The sequence below is a fragment of the Lytechinus variegatus genome, chromosome 8 (assembly GCF_018143015.1).
Source record: "Lytechinus variegatus isolate NC3 chromosome 8, Lvar_3.0, whole genome shotgun sequence".
NCBI classification, from domain to species: domain Eukaryota; kingdom Metazoa; phylum Echinodermata; class Echinoidea; order Temnopleuroida; family Toxopneustidae; genus Lytechinus; species Lytechinus variegatus.
Window position 1 is genome coordinate 14,294,302 of NC_054747.1, and position 24,109 is coordinate 14,318,410.

Here is a 24,109-nt window from a genome sequence, read left to right on the forward strand (position 1 = left end):
GATACATCTGAGGTAGAAAATGAAGTTTAAATCTATATTTTCACAGGTTACTTGAAGTAGAATATACAAAGGAGAAACTTTTTGAAAATATTTTCATATGATTAATTACTATGCGAAAGACAAAGCCATGACCCTGATTAACATTGTAAATATTGAGCTTGTTTTACATTTATAATCATAAAAAGATACCATCAATAAAAATAAAAGTTTAATTCAAAATACTTTTTCCTTTCTAAAAGACAACATGCATACAGCTGGCAAGGTTGTTTACACAATTTTAAGGTGACAGGTGCCTTTAAATTTGACACTTTTGCAATTACCAGTAATAAACAGGTGAAATTGTTTGAATGAAAAAAAGAGAAATACTGTACATGTAAATAAAGCAGACCTTAAATTTCAAATATTTAGGGGAAAAAAATAGTATAAAATGCAAGACCAATAAAATACACAGAAAGGCGAGTATATAAGGCATCAACAGGCATGGCCTAATACCCAGAGTCAGAATTTATATAATATTAACTTTGGGAAGCATGAAACTGTTTCAAGTAAATATTCCTAATCATGATGTATTGTTTTCTCAGCTTTAATTTTCTTGCCTTTGATACTTAGTTTTTTTTGTTCAAGTCCTGAATTTTTTCTCCAATATATTTTTTCATTCGTCCTAGTTCCTGTGTTCTTTCCTCCTCGGACATGTTTTTTGTTTGGAGCCTCTCCTCGAAACATTCTGTACAATAAAAAAAAAGAACAAAAAAGATGCAGGATTAATATTTTACAATACATAAAGTTCAACTTACACAACAGACAGCAGATCCCAAAGCTAATGAGCAAATAGGAAAAATTAATTCCAACAAATTTGTTAATAGCAAATCTTTTCTTTGAAATTAATCATTTATCCTCGAGACAAACATTATTGCACCACTGCAAAATAAAGGCTGCTCTAAACTACTGATCTGGGGCCCATTTCATAAAAATTTGCTAATCATAGCAAGTTGTTATGATGGAAACTCTGGTATAATAGCAGCTTTTACTTGCTATGCTAGCAACTTTGTATTTCATAAAACACATTCGCTGGAAAGTCAGAAAGTTATGAATGAGGGTGATTAGGGGGAAATCCCCTTTCTGTCCAGTTCTTTGTTTTCAATTCAAGTCACAAGTTTAGGTAGAAAGCACTGTCAGATCCGGGGGGGGGGTGCACAGAGCCTGTGCCCCCCTCCACCATTGAGAAGTTAAAAAAAAAATTGAAAGAGAATATACATATTTTTTTGCTTGTTAATTTGCTCGGGGGCGAAATTATTATTTAGCAGCTGCAAACAGGGTCTGCAGCATAAGACTAGCCATTGAAGCAGAGTGACGGCCTGCAATTCTGGAAGAGTAAGAAGAAAATATTTTTCATAGCATTCTTTCTTCATTGTGTATGTTTTCAGAGAACAGGTTATTTTAGCCCAGCATGCCTTTAGCCCTATGCCAGGGAAGAAATTATTTTGAATAGAGTGAATATGTGATATCATTATTGCCAGTCAAAATTTCACATGCAACAAATATTCTACTGTACAATTTTAATCCCAGTCCCACATTTAATTAATTGTTGTCGGTAATGCAAGGTTGTATCAATTAACAAAGCAGGCGCAGGCCCAAGCTGGTGCAGTGCTGTTAAAAATCACCTGGAAGCATGTAAATTTCTAGGCTCTAATCTAGTTATGCATGAACATGACCTTAAAAGATTATATTTGTTCATAATGGAAATGATTTTTAACATTTCAGTATCAAGAATGGCCATGACTTTTTTTAGAAAGTCAGAAGCAAAAAAAAAGCAATTTATCATTTTTTGTGGCCTAGGGCTTTTTGAATTTAGGCCTTGAAATAAGCACTTCCACATAATATATTGACCTTCCTTTATTTTTCCCACAAGAAAGAAAAATCCTCTCCATGTGTTTTTTTAAAGTCTGTCCATAACCTTTTTTTTCCTTGGCTTGTCCTGGGATAAACTGAAAAATTTGCTGTTTGGAGGAATTTTTAAACATTTTTTTGGTAGGTAGGATAAAAAAGAAACAGCATTTCTAATAGAAAGCATCACCTTAATATATTCTTTATTAGCACTATTATCACAGACATTACTCTAATTATCTGTACTCTTGTAAGAGCCCTGTGGGCATGCTTGAGCTCAACGTACATGTACAGCATTCTTAACAATGAAAAACCCTTAACATTGTCATCTTGTTGCTCCCCCATGACCAGCGTCAAATATTTAACCCTTTTTGATGCTCCAGTAAAAAGTTGTTGCTTTTGCTGGAGCGTCAACTTTCATGAAATGCGCTGAAAGTGAAAATTTGACGCTGTTTTAGGACTTGACACTGACGTTGTACCTTTATGAAATGGGCCCCTGATCATTTCTTTTGTATAAACTATTTTGATACAGTGAATTCCAGGCCTTAGATGATGCCTCAAAGAGAATGTATTTCCTGCTTTCTCTTAAAAATCGTGCAAAACTCGAGCCTAAATATTATTGATATCATCATGAAGCTGGAACTTTCCTGGAAAGTCTTCTTTTCTCATGATGATACAAGATTTCTATATAGCATAAAATGAGAGTTCCAATTTGCTGAATAAGTTTCAAAATAGGTGCATGTCATGAGACAAGACTGCCACATGTATGCAGAATGTGACCCTTGTTGTGGCCCAGCATGGAGTGGATGTGTGGTAAATCTGACCAATCAGGGCAGTGTACTTGCTTGATAATATTAATAAAAAAAATCCCATTTTATAGAGGCCGTTCTCATTACGCTTTCTAAAACTAGTTTACTGGAAACCGATTCAGGAAACCACTTTGGATGATCGCTTTGCTAGCATTCCCACTTGATCACACGAAAGTGGTTTTCAAAATCACTTCATGTAAAAAACGCTCTCAGTGGGATGACACGTTTCGCGTGAAATTCAAAACCGCAGCATAGGCATTCTACACCTGTCGTGTGGAGAAGCGCGCTCAAAATGTGCGAAGATCGCTTCCCGAAAAACGGTTGTGTCCTCACGCTAAAACCACTTTAACGAGGCAAAGCGATCTTGAAAACTACATCGCGAGGGTGGTTTTCCAAACTGGTTTGGGAGAACGCTTCCAAGACCACTTTGACCATTCTCAAAGTGTTCAACTACGTGTTAAACTAGTTTCCACTAAACTAGTTTTAGGAACGTAGTGAGAACAGCCTCAGAGTGCTTAATACATCCGAACGTTTCTTGGCGCATTACAGATAAATTAGTATTACCATGGTCATTGGTTCAATCAGTCATTCCCGCACACAATTTATGCACATCCTCCACTCCCTGGGGAGTATTCCAGTCAGTCGCCGGTGAGGCGTACTTGGTACTGGACAAGCTACAATGACTTTCACATCCTACCGGGTACCCATAATAGCACCTGGTTGATGGAAAGTGTGATATTGACCTGAGTAAACAACATCTTTAAAATCTATACAGCAAGTCACCCCCCCCCCCCCAAAAAAAAAAAATTAAAATATAGTATAATTCTCAATCAAATATTTAGAAATAGAAAGTTAAATTCATTTTCTGACTTCAATGAACAATTTTCATTTGGTCTCACTTAAGCATTTTTTTGATACATTCTGTTCTGTAAAAGTGGTGTTTATAAATGCATGTATATGTATTTTTACAGAGAAGTTAGAACATAAAATAACTTTCTAATTCTGCACATTCAATTGAGAGTGATGGTCCGGGCTGAAAATATTTAAATCTTAATACATGTAGTAGAATTCACTGAGCAAAATGCTGAGAATTTCACCAAAATCTGCTAACAAATAATAAAGTTATTTGAAGTTCAAAGTTTATCAATATTTTGTGAAAACAGTTGTCATGAAAATTTCATTAAATAAGCTCATGATGTCACATCACCACATTCCGTTTTCTTATGTTATGACATAAAATCATTTTTTTTGTCATTATTTCATACTTGTGTGAATAATATGTCTCCCTTATAATAAAATAGGTTGCAGCAATAACTAAGACGCTAAATCAGATGTCAATCCTTTTTTTCTAGTTCTTGGAGAAAAAAATTGAATAAACCCATTTTAATATAATACAAAAGAACAAGTGGAGATGTGACATCATTAGCCATGAATATTCATAACTGTCTGCACAAAATATTGCTAAACTTTAAAATTCAATAACTTTGTTATTTGTTATCCGATTTCGATTACTTTTTTTCATTTCGCTCAGTGAATTTTACCCTATTTATGAAACTATAAATACTTTACAGCCCCAAACTTAGCTGAAAGTTAGAAGGATAACAGGTGAAAATTCCAAATAAATAAACACTCTTTTAAAGGGATAGTCGGGCTGGAAATATATTCAAAAATAGAGTAAAATTCACAGAGGAACATGCTGAATATTTCATCGAAATCGATTACAAATAATAAGGTTATTGAATTTTTAATTCCACTTATATATTGTGAAAACATTTATACACATCGTCATGAATATTCATTGGGGGTAGGGGGGCTGATGATGTCACATCCCCACTTTCCTTTTTCTTGTGTTACTACATAAAATCATTGTTTCATTTATTCATACTTGTGTAAAAAAATGTGTCTCCATTATGATGAAATAAGCTTTATGCACTTTAATAATCAGGTTGTCAGTCCATTTGTTTTATTTCTTGGTAGAATTTTTTTTTAAATAAACCTAATTTCATAAAAATACAAAAGAACAAGTGGGGGATATGACATCATCAGCTCGCTTAATGAATATTCATAAAGATATGCCAAGAACTTTTTCAAGGGAATAATGTTAATTTTTAAAATTCAATAACTTTTTTAATACTTATGTGATTTTCTTCAAAGTTTCATCATTTGCTTTGTGAATTTTATTCTACATGTATTTATTCAAATGAATATATTTTCAGCCTGGACCATCCCTTTAAGGCCCCTGCTACATGTATGTACCAATGTTAAAATGTGGAAAAATATTCGGGATATTACAAATGTATAAATTTACAGGATTTTTTTTTAAGTGTAAACTTTGTTTTTGATACGCACTGTATATTTCTAGCATTAGATAGACACCTTCATGAAATTTAAAAAGAACAATTCCTTACATGTAGCTTGGCTGTCTTGCCATGGAAATTAAAAGTAGATCTTTCATCAATCATAAAAATAAACACAGCAGGTTTCTGAAAATGTATGTACATGAACATTACCAGTATGTTGGGGGCATTTAGAAAGAACGGATCTGCGATGTTGGAATATATTGCCTGTCTGGTTCCATAATATACGGCAACCTACATGTCTACAAGCTTTGCTTTTGGATAGGTTCCTCATATTTCACAATATTGTATTTCTTTTTGACACACTACAACTATGTTTCTTGTCATCATCTTGTCATAATTATGTTCAAGATCTGTTTTTGTGGAATGTGAATTAAATCAAATCAAATCAATATTATTCACAAAGCAACAAAAACCTGCTTTACTGTTATACATGTAGCCTTCAAATAAAGGCTCGATCATTGGACAAAATGTGCAAATATGCCATACATTGCAACTGCTGGTCAATTTAAGGTCAAGCCCACCCCAGTGAAATGTTGATTGCATCAATCAAGAAAAATCAGAGAAGCACAATGCTGAAAATTTCATCAAAATCGGATGTAAAATAAGAAAGTTATGACATTTTACTCATTTTTCACGATAAATCTATATGCACAATTTAGTCATTATCTATCTTTTAAACTTATCTATCTGTTAATTTGTTAATATTCTTTGTCTCTCTCCCTCTTTATCTATCTAACATCATCTATCGCTCATCTATCTATCTCTATCCATGTCTCTCTTTCTCTCTCTCTCTCTCTCTCTATCTATATATCTATCTATCCTTCTCTCTCTCTTTCTCTCTCTCACATCTCCCTTTATATATCGACCTCACTGTCTCTCCCCCTCTCTCTATTTATCTATCCATCCATCGATCTCTCCCTCTTTCTCTCTCTTTCTATCTATCTACCCACCTCTCTCTCTCTCTATTTCTATCTATCTATCTATATATCTATCTATCTATCTGTCTGTCTATCTATCTTGTCTCTATCTTTTTATCAGTCTTCTATATCTATCTTTCGGCAGCTTCTAAGTGTATCAATCCATCAAACTTCAATTTGTCTTTCCATTAATATAAGTATCTGTTTATTTTTATTTTGTCTGTCATTCTATTCATTTAGTTAATAATTTATTTTAGAAAAAAAAACTATCATAAACAACGCAACTGCAAAAACATGTTCGGATTTGACTGCCGCTCTCTCTGTACATGAAGTGCCGAGGAACTCTGTGCTCTGATCAGTAACTGTGCAACATGCGGTGGTGGACTCGCCTGCGTCGCACGCTGCATGCAACCAGCGACGTGTGTAGACTCTTCACTAGTCGCTTTTTGGCTACTTTTCCGGAAAATGCCTTCGCCAGGGTGTAAAACGGAAACGCGCTACCTGGCACTGCACGCCGACCCGATCGTTCCCGGCCACCATCGAGGGACCGCTCAGCCAGTCAACCCCCGCCCACGGGAAACTAGCGAGCCCGCCAATTTTGGTCTCATTTGCATATTGCCGACCCACGGCGTATTTGCATATACCCCCGGCTTATTTGCATACCTCCTGACCAATCACACAACGGATCAGTGCCCACCTATTGTTCTCGCGTTTGTGCGTACGGTCTTGGAGGTTAGTATAAATAGAGTACGATATCGGACAATCCGTGTCACTTGATAAAGAGTTGCAGCGGCACTCGAAAGCTCGTGAACTTGTAAGCTAGTGAACACTTTTTGCGAGAGTGATCACGAATTTCCTAGAAAGCCAGTGAACACTTTTTGCGAGAGTGATCACGAATTTCCTTGTTGACCATAGTAGATTGCGAGACAAATGAATACCCTCTAGCGATTACATTGTTTTTCAACTGAAAATTTTTCACTTGAAATTTTTTGGACATGCTCGAAAGAATGTTTTCACCAAAAGTAGCATTCTAGGAGCTTTATGTGGTGAATAAGAGCAAAAAGAATGATTATTCAGAATTATCCTATTGAAGTAAAGGCATTTAAAAATTGAATATCATTTTGAATAAATGAAAGGAAACCAAAACCCAAGAGAAGCAATCTTATTGGAAAGAGTAAAACAAGAGGAACAATTTAAAACAAGTTTCATCAAAATTTGTTGTGAAGTATCAAGCAAGTAATGAAGTTAAAAAGTCTTGTACTTTCTATGGGGACCCTCTTCTGCCAATTTGAGGATCCCGATAGAAAATGCAATACTTCGTAACCCTAATTCTTGGGGGGGGGGGGATAATGGACCCCTCAACAATTTTCGCAATATATTTGCTGCACAAAATTTTTTGACCTCACTGCTATCTCACTTTTTGCTTTCAAGTCTCGCGCAAATTTTGAGACCAAATTTGTGAAGCCCGTGTACATTATGTAAGTGCATGACAGACCCAAAATTGCTCATAAACTTGATTTCATGTACAAATCCAATGCAAATTTTGTATTTAGCCAAAATTCATGTATCATTATTTCTACTTTTACTGATTAAACTTTATTAGTTTTGCCTATTTCTGATCAGAATCAGTCTGGAAAGATTTCCATCACAAAAACAATTAAAAAAAGTAAAAAAAAAGAAATACATAAGAAACCATTAAAATACATAAGAAAATGGTCCAGAATTTTTTCATTCACAATTGTTAATAATGCTTTAGAGAATATTTTCACCAAAAATAGCATTCTAAGAGCTTTATTTAGTGAATTAGAGCAAAAAGTATGTTTTCATGAATCAATTAGAAAAGTTAATATAAAATAAAAATATATGAATTCAGTGAAATTTACCAATGCAATGATTACATTATTCTCTACCATAATGCAAATTTTCGTTGTGATCGTGCAATCCGTGGCTGAGATCTTAAAGGGGAAGTTCACCCTGAAGAAAACTTTGTTGTAAAAATAGCAGAAATAATAATGAAAAATATTGCCGAAGGTTTGAGAAAAATTCTTAAAATAATTAAAAAGTTATTAGAATTTCAATGATTTGATTTGTGACGTCATATGCGAGCAGCATTCATACATAGTGAATGGTAAAAAGTCAAGGAAATGCCATTTTATCAGAAAATTGAAAATGGAATTCACTGTACCTTTTGTATACCAATAGACAAATCATTTCACACCCAATCAGGAATAGAAAACAAAATTAAGTCATCTGGAACCATACGAAATTTGAAATTCATGCATTTTATATTACATAACAAACGGGGCAGCTGCTCGTTTATGACGTCACAAATCCAAAACTTTGAACTCTAATAACTTTCTTACTCTTTAAAGGATTTTCCTCAATCCTTCACCAATATTTTTTACTATTTTTTCTGCTATGTTTACAACAAAGTTTTCTTCAGGGTGAACTTCCCCTTTAAGGGGGATAATAATGCCCCCCCCCCCCCGAAGAACAAGAATCAAAATACCAAGGGAGATTTAGGGTTAAATGTCCATAACTTGCCTATTTCATAACCGATTTTGATGAAAGTTATATTAAAATTTAATAACACAGCCTTTCAGAATACGTTGCACACTACCATCATGCATTAATTTCATTACGCTTGCATGATCAGCAGCAAAGATCTCTCAAAGGGGGTTGAGTCAAATGCCCTCCCGCCCAATATGATTTCATCTCTAAGAAAAATAAAAAGCAATTTATGATCATTGAAGCATCGCACGATACAAAGCAAAAAAGTCTGAAAATATACATTTATTGTACTAATTCATAATCATGACTCATTTACTCATGAGACATAACGGCTCATAATTTCCAACTTCCCTTTCATAGGGAATAATTGTGCTTTACAAATTTGAATAGCATTTTTGAGTCAGATAAAAGCTCAACTAGTAATGCACAGTCCTACATGTATGTCAAAGTATGATATACAAGACTTTTATATTGCCAGAAGAGAAGACAGGAAGAGAAGTTGTGATAGGCAAGGGGTGAGATGGGAAGAACTAAGAGGACGAGGAATTGGAAGTGAGAGAAGGAAAGACAGAGAAAGGGGAGGTCAAGAGGTAGGGATGTTAGTTGAGGTCTGAGTGGGGTTAGACAGAGGGAAGGCGGAGAGTATGAAAAGTTGACAGGGAGGTGTGACGGGGTGGTGTTCAGAGAGAAGGAAGACAGAAAGAGACAGGATGGTAGGCAGGGGATGAGAGGATGCTGATTTTTTATGGATGGGCGATAAGAGAGAGAGAGAGAGGAGGATGTTGACAGGAGATATCTTTATTTCAATTCTACTCTCATTTTATACTGGAAAATATTTCATATCTGATTATGGGTGCAGATATGTTACACTTTACAAGTCATTCTATGCGAAGATGAATTTCTCTTGTGAAATGAACAATGCCTTTCATAGGGATGCCAGTCAAAGCCATAATATTCTAGAGCAGGGGTTCTCAAAATTTTTCTTTGAAGGGCTAGATGAGACGGGCCAAGGTGAAATGGATCTTCTATCACAAAATTAAATTTGGAGAGTTCTTGATGAGGAAAGAACATACAATCTGATATTTTTTTAACAGTGAGAAATAAATCAGACGAAAGGCATGAATGTTGATTTGATTGATTTCACAATTTGAACTAATTGAAAAAATAAAACTAAGTCCAGGGTATATGAACTTTTGACTCCAAATGTACATACATGGACATAAGTTTTTGGTGGGCTAAAGAAGATCCTGAGTGACTTACTTGTTATGGCATTCATCTTTTGCGTACATAGTGCTGGCTTGGCCACCTTCCCTGGCATCTTCTTGTGCCTTGGGCTCAACTTGCCCTCCACGGAGCTGTTTCGTAGCACTTCCGTTCCATACAACGCCACGGCCAGATCTTTAATAAAGATTGAATGTTTTTTAGCCGCTCGTACTCTCTCCCATACGCTGTTGTTAATGGATATTCCTTCTGCAAGGCAAACCTGCAGATTGAAAAAGAAATGAATATATAATTACATGGTCAAGGCTTCTCTGTCTATAGTATAGACATAGGGTTCTCAAACTTTTTCTCTGAAGGGCCAGATGAGACTCCAAGTAAATCTGATAGGCCCAGGGAAATTATACACATAATGAGCCCCCCCCCCCTTTAGGGTATTAGGAATAAAGGCAACATATATTCAGGTTGGATTCTATAGTGCACATAAGTTTTAAAACTTGATAAAGAACAAACTTTTACAAATTTAAGTCCAGTAAATTATGAAGTAGCAAAGTCCTAACTTTCTTGATAATGAGTGGAAGCCAACATAAGGGTACAAGACTACCCCTACTTCAAGATGATAGGGACAGAGAGACAAAAATTAAACAAACACTGAAAATTTCACAAAAATAAGAAAGTTACGATATTACATTTTTTTGGTGATAAATTTCTAAGATATATGAACATCCTAGTCTGTATGCAAATGAGGGGACTGATGGCATCATCCACTCACTATTTCTTTTGTATTTTATCATATGAAATGTTTGAATTTTCTCCTGATTTCATGCGAAACAGTTTCATTTCTGTATCAACATGTGAAATTTGAAATATTGTATAATTCAAACAATGAAAACTAAAAGGAATTGAATGACATCAACTCTGTTACTTGCATATCACTGAGACTCTGTTTTGTGAAAAATAAGCAAATTTTGTTTTAAGCTTTTAAGCAGTATTCTTGTTTGATTTTTCACTATTTTTATTCAAATCAACTTTTTCCTGTGGTAGACTTGACCTGTAAAAGATGCACAGAGCTGAAAATAAGAAAAAAAAATACTTGCCTCTCCATCAACAGAACTGGAATTTGTTGCTGTATTCAAGGCATCCAGTTCCTTTGGTGGGGATGAAACTGTATGGGGTGCTGTAGGCCGAGGGAGAGATGTAGGACATGAAGCTGTGTTTTGAGAAAGTGTGGCAATAGCTATTCATTTTATGTATCGCATATAACAATATCACTCTCAATAATTTGAGTAGAATTTATATAGTGTACAGAGTTATAAGAATGACCACTAAAATGAACCTTTAGTGTTTTATTTTCATTTTCTGATTCAATATGCAGAATACAAGTGTGCCATGCATCCAATTTGTTTAAGTAATATTTTGCGATTTGAAATTAGTAAGGGTTTTATCTCAGCACTTGTATCCAATTCAGAGTAATAAAGAGGGGGGCAAAATCAGGCAGGGCTTTGATACTCTCATCCAAAACTGATTCAGGCCTGACTACACACAAAAGTTCATGGCTTTTATAGTTTTATAGTGTTCATAAAAAACAGAACTTTGTGTACTTGCATGGTACTTTGTATGAAAGAACTGTTTTATATACATTCACCATATTCATTCTCCAAATTATTTAAATAATAATGGAAAAAGGCCCCCATTGATTCTCAATGAGGTACAAACAATGATGTACATGATCCATGAAACAAACAATGATTCACGTAATTGGACCAAGAATTTTTTTTAAGGTTTCAATTTTGATTTTCATCTTTTAATATATGAAAGGTGCTGAAAGTATCTAGCATCATTGAGTCTCTCAGTAGCATGTCATCATATCATCAGAATATATAAATGTACAAGTTATAGACCTATGTAGGACATGAAAGAAGGTATCAGTAAGAACTTGAAATATTCCAAATTGATCTATGAATTATCATTTTATGGTATATTCAACTTCCGTACACTACATGTTAACACCTATTTGTCTAAATATTGTACATGTAGCTTCACCTCCCTTTTATATAAGTTTTGTATACCCCCCCCCCCCCTGAAAGCAATTGCACGATGGGAAGTAAGAAATTTAAATACGGTACACTGAAAGAAATTATCAGAAAAAAAGAAGGAAAACAACCAGAAATACATAATGAATGGCTATATAAAGGGTTTCTGTAAATGAAGAGTTGTTTCTTACAGGAATGTACAACTGCATGAATAAAACTTACAAGATGAGGTGCTGGTTGAGGATGCGGTGGTGGCTGAGGATGTGGTGGTGGCTAAGGATGCGGTGGTGGCTGAGGATGCGGTGCTGGGCCTGCTGGCCACTGATGTAGTTGCTTTTGCTTGAGAAGTATCACCTGAGATTTAAAAGATGTTTGAATTCAAATTATAAACAGTAATACCAGTTTATTTTTCATGTTACAGTTGGGGGAAAAATAATTGTCTTCACGTTTTTCTGAGTTTAGACATATGTAGTTAGTTACAATATGGAAGTAACAAAAATAATTAACTTACCGAAGAGAGAACGTGCGGAGGCCATCGAAGGGGAAATCGGCTTGTGTTGAACCAATGCTGAGATTTAAATAAGATAATGTATGATGAGGTTGGCTGTCAACACAATATCAAGACTCTACAGTACACTCTTTTAATACATGTGAAAAAGGATTCTTATATTAAGGCATAAATTCCTGCTTCTGTGTAATATTGCAAAAAAAAAAATAGTGTACACTGTTTCTTTCTTAAATAATGTCTTCGGTAATGATTATGAAATCAGTGACATGGCTTCAATATATCAAAAAAATTATGGGGGATATATTCTTTGTTACATGTAATATAATAGTCCTGTTGCTCATTTTACCTTTTGGAATTTTGTTGAGGACTTCTTCTTGAAGCCTTCTGTTGAGGTCGCGAAGTATTTGGTTTTCTTTTTTTAACTTCGCCACCTCAAGTCTCAGCTTCTTCTCTGTGCTGTCTTCCGAGGAATCTTGCTTTCTCTTCGCGGCCAATTTGTTCGAAATGATTTCTTTCAGTGCCGACTTGTTGGCCTTTGCCATTGCAGAATTTTGTTCTTTCTGAAATTGAGTAACAATGAATGGATTATTATTTAATAATATAACCATACCAAAAATGTATTTTTTTAAATCTTTTTTTTGGGGGGAGGGGGAGTTGTCCTGATATATTTTATCTTACAGGGAATGTCAATCAAGCTGCCAAGCCGATATTTCGCAAATCTGACAGAAACAGATACATACGTACTTATTTGGTGGAAATTCAAAATAATCCTAAAACCAACTACTCTTCCAAAGGAGAATGAAAAATTTAATTAGGTTTGACCATTTGTAGTTTTGGAAGTATGGTGGGCTGCGAAATATATGTTGCATAGCATGCTCAACTTATTTTGAAATTTCCTTTCATTATCACTCTCGTTGCAAAATATAAGGGGGGGGGTATTCTACTTATGTGTATTGGACAAAAAAAGAATAATTGATATGACGACGACTACATCCACAAATTAATTGTAGAGCTGTAGTGTGAACAGGGTTTCAAGAATAGTCATTATTAGTCATTATTACATTATATAGTTATTATTCTTGATCATCCTCTCTTCTCTGTCATTCATCAAAATTCCACCCTTTCTTCCATCACCTTCTTTACATTCCTTTAAACATACCAGATTCACTCTTCCATTCCTCTCTTTTGTTCGTACTCATGTCCACTCATACTCTTGCTAAGTTCTTATTCTCTGATTCATTCTCTCCCTCTGACTTAAGTTCATTAATATTCAATAGCAGCTATTCATTTGCCATTTACATGTATATTCATGTATTTCTTTTATTTGCTACCTTTGCTCCTTGAATATTTATTATATTATTTATCTCTGCAAATCAAGCATGTAATCATTTTATGCCAAATAAACCCCTGATGTTCAAAGTTGTTCAGCCCAGGGCAGTTCATCACTGGCAATCATTGAGTTAGCCTGTGGTTGTCCACTTCATGTCTCTGTAAGTTAGAACCACGCCTTTGCCTACCGCTCTGGCCATTCATTCCCCACACATGTACCTTCTACTATATTATACCCATTTTCTCCACCCAGGAAATTAACATTTAAAAACATTCTATTATTCCCAATTGAAAAAGTGACAGTGTGCAGAAGTGGATCCTGGTACATGAAATTTTAAAAGCGTAGGGCCCAGAGTGCATTTGGGAAGCATCTTGATACATGTACATGCATAACAATGAAACACAAATGCAAACATTATATCTATTACATTTAATGCCATCTGTTGATTGTACATGTAGCCTTGAAATACACTAAAGCTTGAAAAGTTCATGACCTGATCAGCATAGAGCTGTATTAACAGAGTTGACAGAAAAACAAATACATAAAAAAGATCCAACAACAGCTTTATGAGATATCACTCTTATTTTAACCTTGCTACATGTAGCATTGGAAAAGGCATAAACCCCCAAAAACTATTACCTTCTTCTTTGCAAAGTCTGTTGCATTCTGTTTGGCAGCAAGTTCTGGTGCCTGCTCATCCTCCGTTTCCTCGACCAAGGAGTCTCTGATTTTCGGAATTGCCATCCGAGGCCCATCTCTTATTCTCTTTTGTATCTCCAGTTCAGTCTCTGTTAAGAAACATACATGTATTAATCAGTATGTATAGGCCTACTCTTTAGTTTGAATACTACTCTTACACAAAATTACATAAAAAACATTCTCATTTACATTACTAGGTAGGCCTAAAATAATGTAATTGCTTGTCCATAAAAGAACACATTTTTTTCAATTTTCTACATGTATGATACTTCTGTATCAATTTGTACCAGTCTTTACCTGTATGCCAACTTAAAGATAAATTCCAGTTTTGGTAACAATCTCAAAATGACTTTTTACAGAATCTAATATAATGACCACCCAAGTGTCTGTTTGTATGAATAAGAAATATGTACCAAAGGATTCTGCGAGAAATTGTGTAATTCCTGAGAAATAAGCAAAATAAGTGCGGATTCGGTCACTTCCGTCGGGTCTTTATTCCAGCAATAATAATGCACTGTCCCATGTGTGCCTATCTGTGTTGGGGATCTTCAGTGTGAACGTTTTTCAGCGTAGATTTCAAGATTTCACAAAGTTCAGTTTATGTAACTGACAATTAAGCCTGGTTTTACAGACTTTCTCATGAAATCAGTGTTTCCTGCAACTCCTGGAATTTCTCTTTAAAAGGGTGTGTTCAGTGTGAGTTTCCAAATTTAAACAGCAACACGGATCATGTTAAAATCATGATTACAAAAAGCAGATGTAATGACCAATGACCAATTTATTGAATTTTAAGGTTTATCAATATTTTGTGAAAATAGTTATATGCTTATGGTCATGAATATTCATTAGGTGGGCTGATGTCACATGCCCACTTCCTTTTTCTTTTGTGAGAACATGAAATCATAAATGTTTGATTTTATCATGTGTTTAATGATGTGTTTTCATTATGATAATACGTTACAGCAATAAATAACTACAGTAATGCACATTATAATCAGATGTCAAACTGATTGGTTTCAGTTCTCGGTAGAAAAATGTTGAATAAACCTCATTTCATATAAAAAAATACAAAAGAACAAGTGGGAATATGACATCATCAGCCCATTGCAGGCATGCCTAGAACTGTTTCACCTGAATAAATCTTTAAAATTTAACTTTGATATTTGTCGCACGATTTCAATCAAATTTTCAGTAGTTTGGCTCTGTGAAGTCTACTCTATTTATCAAAATATACTGTAAATATCTCCAGCCTGGACCATCCCTTTAAGCTTGCTCTCACAGTGGAAGCCTATACAGATCTGACCTTCTTGCAATGGGTCAAACTGAGCATGAAAGCTGCGCTAATGAAAGCCAGATTTTTGAAGACGATCAACATATTTAAATGGCTTTATATTTTCAATACTGAATGGTGTATCGTTGATCGTGTTTGTGTTCAGTGTTTTGCTGTAGACTCTATGAAGAGCTCAGTTGCAAAAGAGTTAGGTCCATTTTAATCAAATTTGATTTTTTTGGGGGGGTCTCAATTTATGCATTTCCTGACATTGTACATGTAGCTCTCCAGTGTGTCCCAATAAAAAAACATACACTTGAAATGGCTGCCAAATAAAAAGTGTAGCTTTCGGGGGGGGGGGGAGAGACTTATAGATATGAAGCCAATAAAGTAAACTTTCAAATGACACAAAAAAGTTGGAAAACTATTCATGCTTGAGCGAGCACTGCCCACTGAAACAAAGGGTATGAAAATTAAGGTGGGCTGGAATTAGCCTTCCAATATCTTTCATTTTTTGGTTTGGAACTTGCAAAGTTGAGGGTTATTTGGTGAATTGATATAAGGATCACTTGTTCATGAAAATTTGATGTTATTAAATTAAAATTTAATGCAGGAGTAATCATGAATTGCGATTTTGCGCATTCTGTCTTTATCATGTGGATGTAAAAAATGTGTTCAGTCAGGAGAAGAGTGGGTAATATGACTTAGGTAGGTGAAATAGGTTTATTGGATAAAGGTCAACAGAACATTAAGCAACCGCTCTCTCCATCTCGCCCCCCCCCCTTCTCTCATGATAGGCTGGGCAGGAATTAGCCTAACATTTGTTTGAGTGGTTAGTCCTTTGGAACTTGCTATTAAATGAGATAAGTTTTGGTTTGATATGCAAATTTCATGAGTTACTGAAGTGAAATTTAATGCATGGGTGAACAGTAATTGTAATTTTTGTGTAGTATATTCATCTTGTGGGCCTCGAACTTCATAATTTTCCTTACATGTACATGTATGCATGCATGTACGTCTCTTTTTTTGCATACATGAACATTTCAATTATTAATCGTATCAGACATCTGAGCAGGGCAACTTTGTTGCCTGCTTAAGACTGGGAACAAATTGCTGGTCAATTAAATTCCAATTGTTTATCCACGGGCCCAATTACCCGCTCAGGAAAGTCAATGAGAAAATGCGTTGAAATGTAGCGGGCAATAAAAAGCAGCGCTAATATCCAGGTACCGTATTCTACGCGTCTTTGAACCGCGCAGTGCTGTACGTCATAATGGTAATCAAGTTAAGACAACGCTGGATTCTGCGTCCCCAGGCCAGGGACACGTCATTTCAATTACGTTACAATGGTAAAGTTCAGTGGCCCAGTCTGCTCAACATGATAAACTAGATTCTCATTCTAAAAAATTTAAATGTCTAGATTTTAACGATTTTTGCTCTGGATGCCTGATTTGGTTAATAATAGCAATATTGACTGGCCTGGGGGCGAAAGGACATATATCGCCCTCACTAAATTGATATCACCCTCGTCTGCGACTTGGGCGATATAAATCTAGTTTGGGCGATATATGTCGTATCCTTCCCGAGGCCAGTCAATATTGCTTTATTAAAGGACAAGTCCACCCCAACAAAAACTTGATTTGAATAAAAAGAGAAAAATTCAACAAGCATAACACTGAAAATTTCATCAAAATCGGATGTAAAATAAGAAAGTTATGGCGTTTTAAAGTTTCGCTTATTTTCAACAAAATAGTTGTATGAACGAGCCAGTTACATCCAAATGAGAGAGTTGATGACATCACTCACTCACTATTTCTTTTGTATTTTATTATATGAAATATTTTTATTTTCTCATCATTGTCATGTGAAATGAAGTTTCATTCCTCCCTGAACATGTGGAATTCCATTATTTTCACATTTTGTGCTTCAGGCAATGAGGTCCTAATTATCAAATTCGTAAAAATTGAAATATTGTTTAATTCAAACAATAAAAAACAAAAGAAATAGTGAGTGACGTCATCGACTCTCTCAATTAGATGTAACTGGCTTGCTCATATAACTATTTTGTTGAAAATAAGCGAAATTTTGAAATGTCATAACTTTCTTATTTTACATCCGATTTTGATGAAATTTTCAGCATTGTGCCTTGTCTGATTTTCTCTGTTGATTTAAATCAACATTTTTCTGAGGTGGACTTGACCTTTAACACTTCATGATGGCAAATTGTTCTTGTACACTGGCAGTGATTGACTTGAGATTTCTTTTTTTAAGGTGTGAATTATATATATTTCTTGATTAATGTGTCACTATACATGACTTACATGTAGTTGTTCACTTGTAAAATTTGTTATGTTGATAAAGCTGCTACAAGATCTACTTGTTCATGTACATGTGATTTTATCTACAGTGGGAAAGGCTGCACGCTTTATTTTGTGAACACCTTGACATCCTAAAAATCTGTCAGTTGAAATTTCAATATGGACCTGGTAAAAAAAAGTGACCGAGTGCTTATTGATCAAAACAGTGTCCAATTTCATCACCTTTTCATAGAGAAGTCTCAAAGAGACTTAAATCTGGTAAAGCAACTTTGTTTTTATGGGGGAAAATGAATCTTATATTATTAGCAATATAGAATTCTTCAAAACTACATGTATGCTGTCAATGGAAAATAATGTAGGAATATACATGTACCGCTATGTATGGTTTGGCTTCTCTATTTTTTTTTGGGGGGGGGCACCCCTTTGCTTAATTTATAAACTTCCACATTAGTTTTAATCCATGTATTTGATGCAGATTTGGAAAAGAACTAATATAAGATTTTGTTAGAATGTTTAATTTAGTGTACATGTATATGTAGGGCTTACCGCCCTTACAATTAAAGGCTCTTTTACAAAGGCAGGATTTTACATTTATCCTTTAGTATAAAGAACATGAAATGTTGTGATGTTTTTTATTCTGACCATTTTGTTTTAATATAACATATTTATTGTGACTAATAATTATTAACATGTACTTGGTCACTTATCCTTGTGTTCTGAAAAGTAAATTATGTATAATTTTAACCAACATGTATACTCTTAAAGGTTGAACTTTGAATGTGAATTATAATATAAGCCAGTGAGACCATATACCGGTAAGTCATAGTCTGTTTACTTTTGAAAGTCACTCGTAAAGTTGGTTGGTTACGTAGATTACAAATTTTCAATACTTTTTGATTGGTTGTATTGATTATCAGGTCCTCTTCATAAACGTAAATTGTAGTATAGCATTTTAATTTTTTTATGAGATCAAGTTATTGCAAAGCAAAACCATACATGTAAATGCAAAGATATGGATGAAATCTCTTGTGAGACACATTTATAACAGTTGCATACAAGATCACATTAAATCAACAAATTGAAATGAAATGAATGGCGTGCAGGACCCATTTGTTGCTTTTGTGCAGTTAATTATTAAGTTTGATCCACACTGTTGGTTGATGATTATTTATTGAAATTAATTTCTTAACGTCATATTTACACTCATTGGGACAGTGATTTCTGTTTTTTCTTTTATTTTTTTTCTGAAAACGGTTGATATTGTTTAAAATTTATCTAAAATTGACATTTTGTTTGGTGAGTACTTAGCAAAAAAGGGAATGCTGTTTTGCTAAGGTGATTTTAATGAATTTGATATGAAAAGTAATTATTCTCTCATGATTTACCAGTTAATGGAAATCACTGTCCTTTATTCACATTCATTTACATGCATAACAATCTCATGTGAGTGAAATGAGATAATTGTACAATGAAAGCAAAATAAAGGAAGAAAGATAATGAGAATGAAAAAGACTGTGCTCATGAAACTTTATTACAATTCATTCATGAAATTGATTACAAATACAAGAACATGTATGCTCATCTTTCCAGTTAGAAGTCATCTCTGGTTACACAATGGGTTCCAGTAAGGATTTCCAGTTGGTCCCAGTTAGGATTTCCAGTTACCCAACTGGTTCCAGTTAGGATTTCCAGTTGCCCAACTGGTTCCAGTTAGGATTTCCTGTTACCCAACTGGTTCCAGTTAGAAATCATTTCCAGTTGGAAGTCATTTCCAGTTACCTAACTGGTCCCAGTTATAGGATTTCCAGCTGCCCAACTGGTTCCAGTTAGGACTTCCAGTTGCCCAACTGGTTCCAGTTAGGATTCCTGTTACCCAACTGGTTCCAGTTAGAAATCATTTCCAGTTGGAAGTCACTTCCAGTTACCCAACTGGTTCCAGTTAGGATTTCCAGCAACTGGTTCCAGTTAGGATTTCCAGTTACTCAACTGGTTCCAGTTAGGATTTCCAGTTGCCCAACTGTGTTTCAATTGGTTTCAACTGGAAATTGTTAAATTCCAGTTAAAACCAATTGAAACCAGTTGAAACCAATTGAAACCAATTAAAAACCAGTTGGAAATCCAACTGGTTTCAATTGGATTTTGGTCCTGGGCTGGTTAGATCATGGAGATTTCCCTGGTCAGATCAGGGAATTCCTTGGTCAGAACAAGGAGATAGAGGTGATATCTCTTTGGTCAGAATGCAAAGGGGTTGATATGCAAGAAAGTGCAGAACACAAAGCAGTGTTCCATGCATACAAACTTGGAATGGGCTGAAAAGCACCATTGTTACATAATAGGCTGTGTATTCGAAACCACGGAAGTGAGACCGGTGAAATTTTTATAGAAGTTAGAACATGAGATGGGCTTCCTATATCCATACATTTCATTGAGAATATTTTTTATTTTTGGAATTTATTAAGCCGCATATCAGAGGGACATTTTTGGGGGGACCCTACCCCTCTCATAAGTAGTTTTATTCCCAATCTCCCTTCTTGTTCTGTACCAAAGACCTTATAATATATTACTAGACCGAAAGCTGCGCGCGCGTTCAGCACAAAACAAATGAGATTAGACTCCGCCTACCGCGATCATTTGAAGACAAAAATAAGCCCCCATTGACATTCATGAGCGTAAATATATTCATATTCCGGCCTTGTCATTGGCTAAGAGCGTCATTAATACGCGATTTCCCCGATTCTTTGTCATCGATACTAGTGGTATCGTGTTACAGAAGTAATTATTCATTTGACCTCATTACGTCATCTAATTTATTCATTCTGAAACTTTTCTTTCCACACAAAAATGGACCTACGAACACTCCGGTGAGTACGTATAAATTGATATAACCACATGAATTCAGTGGACTATTTACAAATTTCACACTGTATTTTGTGATCTTAGGTTATTTCTCTACCAAATTAGAGAGTTTACTATCATTCTTCTGTTAAAGGAAAACAGAATTTGGTCTTTGAAATTGAAGTTAGATTGTCATCGTCGCCCAGTGCAGCCTGTATGTTGCTTGCAGTGTTGCGGCATTACCGGTATGCCGCTGTGTTAACCACATGCATTTTGTACGGGCTCCTAGCCGATTGGGCATCGAGAGAATTTCGGGCCGGTTTGGTTCACCTCCAATTAACAAGGACCAACCCACGATTGATTAAAGCAAGAAGAATGAAGCTTCTTTTTGTACACTGTAACGTAAGATCTAGAGGGAGATCTGCATCTATCTTCAGTAGATCGAAACCCAGTCAGGAATAAACTGTGAAGTGGAGTGTGGGTGAAGATATATTGCCTGTCATTGTGTCAATCCTCAGTTTCAGATATCAAATTTATTTTGCATAACTTCAGGCTTCTTCATTTAGCCCCCACCCATTTTAACTTATTGTTATTTATAAATAGGGTCTATATAGTTAGACTCCTAGACCAAAAGCTTCAGTCTCTCTATTTTGGTTGTTCCGCTGAACTGTGTTGGCTCACTCACGAATAGTAAAAAAAATGTCAGAAATTGTTGAATACCGGTAAATCCCCAGAAACGACGGTTATTCCTGTATACGAAATAATATGCTGCTCTGCATGCATGTTTGTCTTATTATCAATAGGCTGGATCTAGGACCTAGATCTAGATAGGCCTAACGTTAGAACTAATTTCTAACTTGGTTAACAGAGGATCTAGGCCTAGTGTTACTGTTGCTTCTTATTAATATTATTTTAGACTTAGATCTAGGCCTACGGTACTTCACTTTTATTCATCGATGCTTTCTAATTCTTGGCCAACCTAATTCAAATCGAGTCATCTAAATTAGGCCTATACTTTCCCAACCCGCGACACTTTCCCCAGGCCCAGGGCTTATAATCTAGGTCTGTAATTTAGGCCTAGGTCTAGGTCTGGGCCTAAACGACTCCATTTACATGTACGAGTATGCCTGTCAGTGGACCAAGGACTAGATCTAATCTTGGTCAATAATGGCAATGAAGTTTAAACTTTTAGCCAGGAATAAAAGACATCAAATCCATATAGGCCTAGATCTCAGTTTAGAACCAAAGCTTTACTTTCTAGGTCTAGATAGATCGAGAGTCCATCGTTACTATCTAGATCTAGACCTACGAGTAATTTAGATACGCGAATGCTGTTGCACAGCTCTGAGTCTTGGACTAGATCTATACTTTCTTACAAATAGATCTAGACCTAGTGCATGAGATGAAATAAGATTCGGAAATAAAAAGATGCAGATGTTTCTTTTTGGGGGGAGGGCAGACATTTGAAAAAATTTAGAGAAACCTAAAATTCAGAAAGCGAGGGCCAGAAGTAACCAATATTACCTATGGCCGTTTTGTGCATTTTCTAAAATAAAATTGAAGGATGTCATGCAATTCTTTTTTTGATGAAGGTTTTCACATTTCATCTCTTACCCAAATCCCTCCCCTATACATTCGGCCATGAAAAATATCACTTATTATTGTACTCTCTTTTCTTTCACAAACAGGTTGAGTTTGAAGAAAAAGAAAAACAGGTCGAGTTTGAAGAAAAAGAAAAACAGGTTGAGTTTGAAGGACAAGAAAAACAGTATAGAGGTCTACCTATATGGTTCAAGATGATGATCATAAGTGCATGCATCATTTTGCAGATTCTCATCCAGGTATAAAAGTTAAACTAACCCATTCAAAATTACAGATACATTACATGCATTGAATGTTAACCATGTTTACATTAAATAAAAATAACCTGAGCCACAAAGAGGTAGGATCTGCACGGAACATACACTTCTTAAATATACAGGCTCTCGAGTCTAAAATAGAACCAATGTCAAAAGTTATGTACTTTGGGCAAATTTATAAAATTAGGACATGTCCTTGATCTACTAGTAATTAAATTGCCTTTTTATTTCCTATTTGTTTATAAACAAAGCAATATTTATTTTTCATGAGTTATATCTTATAAAATTCATTTTATTCATTCTTTAGTGTGATATTCATATTTCATATTTGTAGATTTACGATTTTTTTTGGTATTACATTTTGTCTAATAGGATGATGCAATTTGACAATTTCCATGGAGGTGATTGATGATGATAAATAATTGGTGAAGTAGGCCTAATAGAACAGTGCCTGGACCACAGAGAGAAATACAAACTACAGCAGTTATATGAGTGAGTTAGTTAGTGATTATTTTTGATAATGGAGGTTGTTCACATTTTTTTGGCAACAAATAGACCTGCCTTTGAAAAACCCATTTCAATTTTGTTTCTAGATTATAGTTAGTGTCGTTTTTAATTACAGATCAAAATATTCTGTGCAACAAAACATATCAACTTTAATTCTGACTATTCATATAATTTACATATGTTAATTTATATATTCATATTTACAAGAAATCTCTGCCATTTTTTCGAAGAGTACATGTAGTTAGAATGGAGAGTGGTATGTAAACTGCAGAGAACATGTTTAAGTGATATGCTTTATAGAAGTACAACTTTATAATTAGAAGAAAGATTTCCTATGGTATGTGTTGAAACATATATACCTATGCATAGTCTCACTTTTCTTAAAACATTTGTTTTATAAATCATGACAATTTAATTGATTTTCTTTCTCTATTTTTTTCAATCTGCAGGACTGGTGTAACAGATGTTTTCATTCAAGAAATCCAACTATTCAACATTGAAGACTTAGGAACCACGTGATGAAGATGGAAAAGGTTTTTTTTTTCAAAGTCCAATTAAAAAAAAAATTATCACAACCCAAATTCATGACGTATGAAATTTCTTCTTGATTTTCATTAAAATTGGTTGCAAAAAGAGAAGCTATAAACATACAAATAGGAGCAGCGGATTGAAGTTGCTTGAAAGTGGGGGGGGGGGGCACAGGGAAAATGCTGTTTTATGTGAAATTTTTAAAAAGTTGCGAGCAAGCAAAATTTTGACATTTTAAAAACAAATATCCAATTTTGTGATAGATTTCGACAAAAAATTCAAAATGATATATTTCACCCTTTGCTTTCCTTTTTCTTTTTTTCCCCTTGGTCGTGAATTTTTTTTTGGGGGGGGGCAAGAGCATTGGCGGCGGAAGGCAAAAAATTTAGGGGGGTCCACCTGAATTTATCCACCTAAATCTTAGAAGGGACCACAAAAATTTCCAGCAAAAAAAAGGTTGTCAACCACAATTTTAGGGGGGGGCACAACAATTTTAAGGGGGGTCTACCTGAATTTAGGGGGG

General features: G+C 35.0%; 1 protein-coding gene across 1 annotated transcript; it reads right to left on the reverse strand.

Annotated features, from left to right (window-relative positions):
• Positions 1–12,350: 12,350 nt before the first annotated feature.
• On the reverse strand, positions 12,351–14,591 carry LOC121420678. Its single transcript, XM_041615339.1, has 3 exons — positions 14,210–14,591; positions 12,587–12,800; positions 12,351–12,370 (listed from the first exon to the last, which is right to left on the reverse strand). Exons 1-3 carry the CDS (start codon positions 14,312–14,314, stop codon positions 12,351–12,353), a joined length of 339 nt encoding a protein of 112 aa, XP_041471273.1. The 5' UTR covers positions 14,315–14,591.
• Between the last annotated feature and the right edge of the window lie 9,518 nt (positions 14,592–24,109).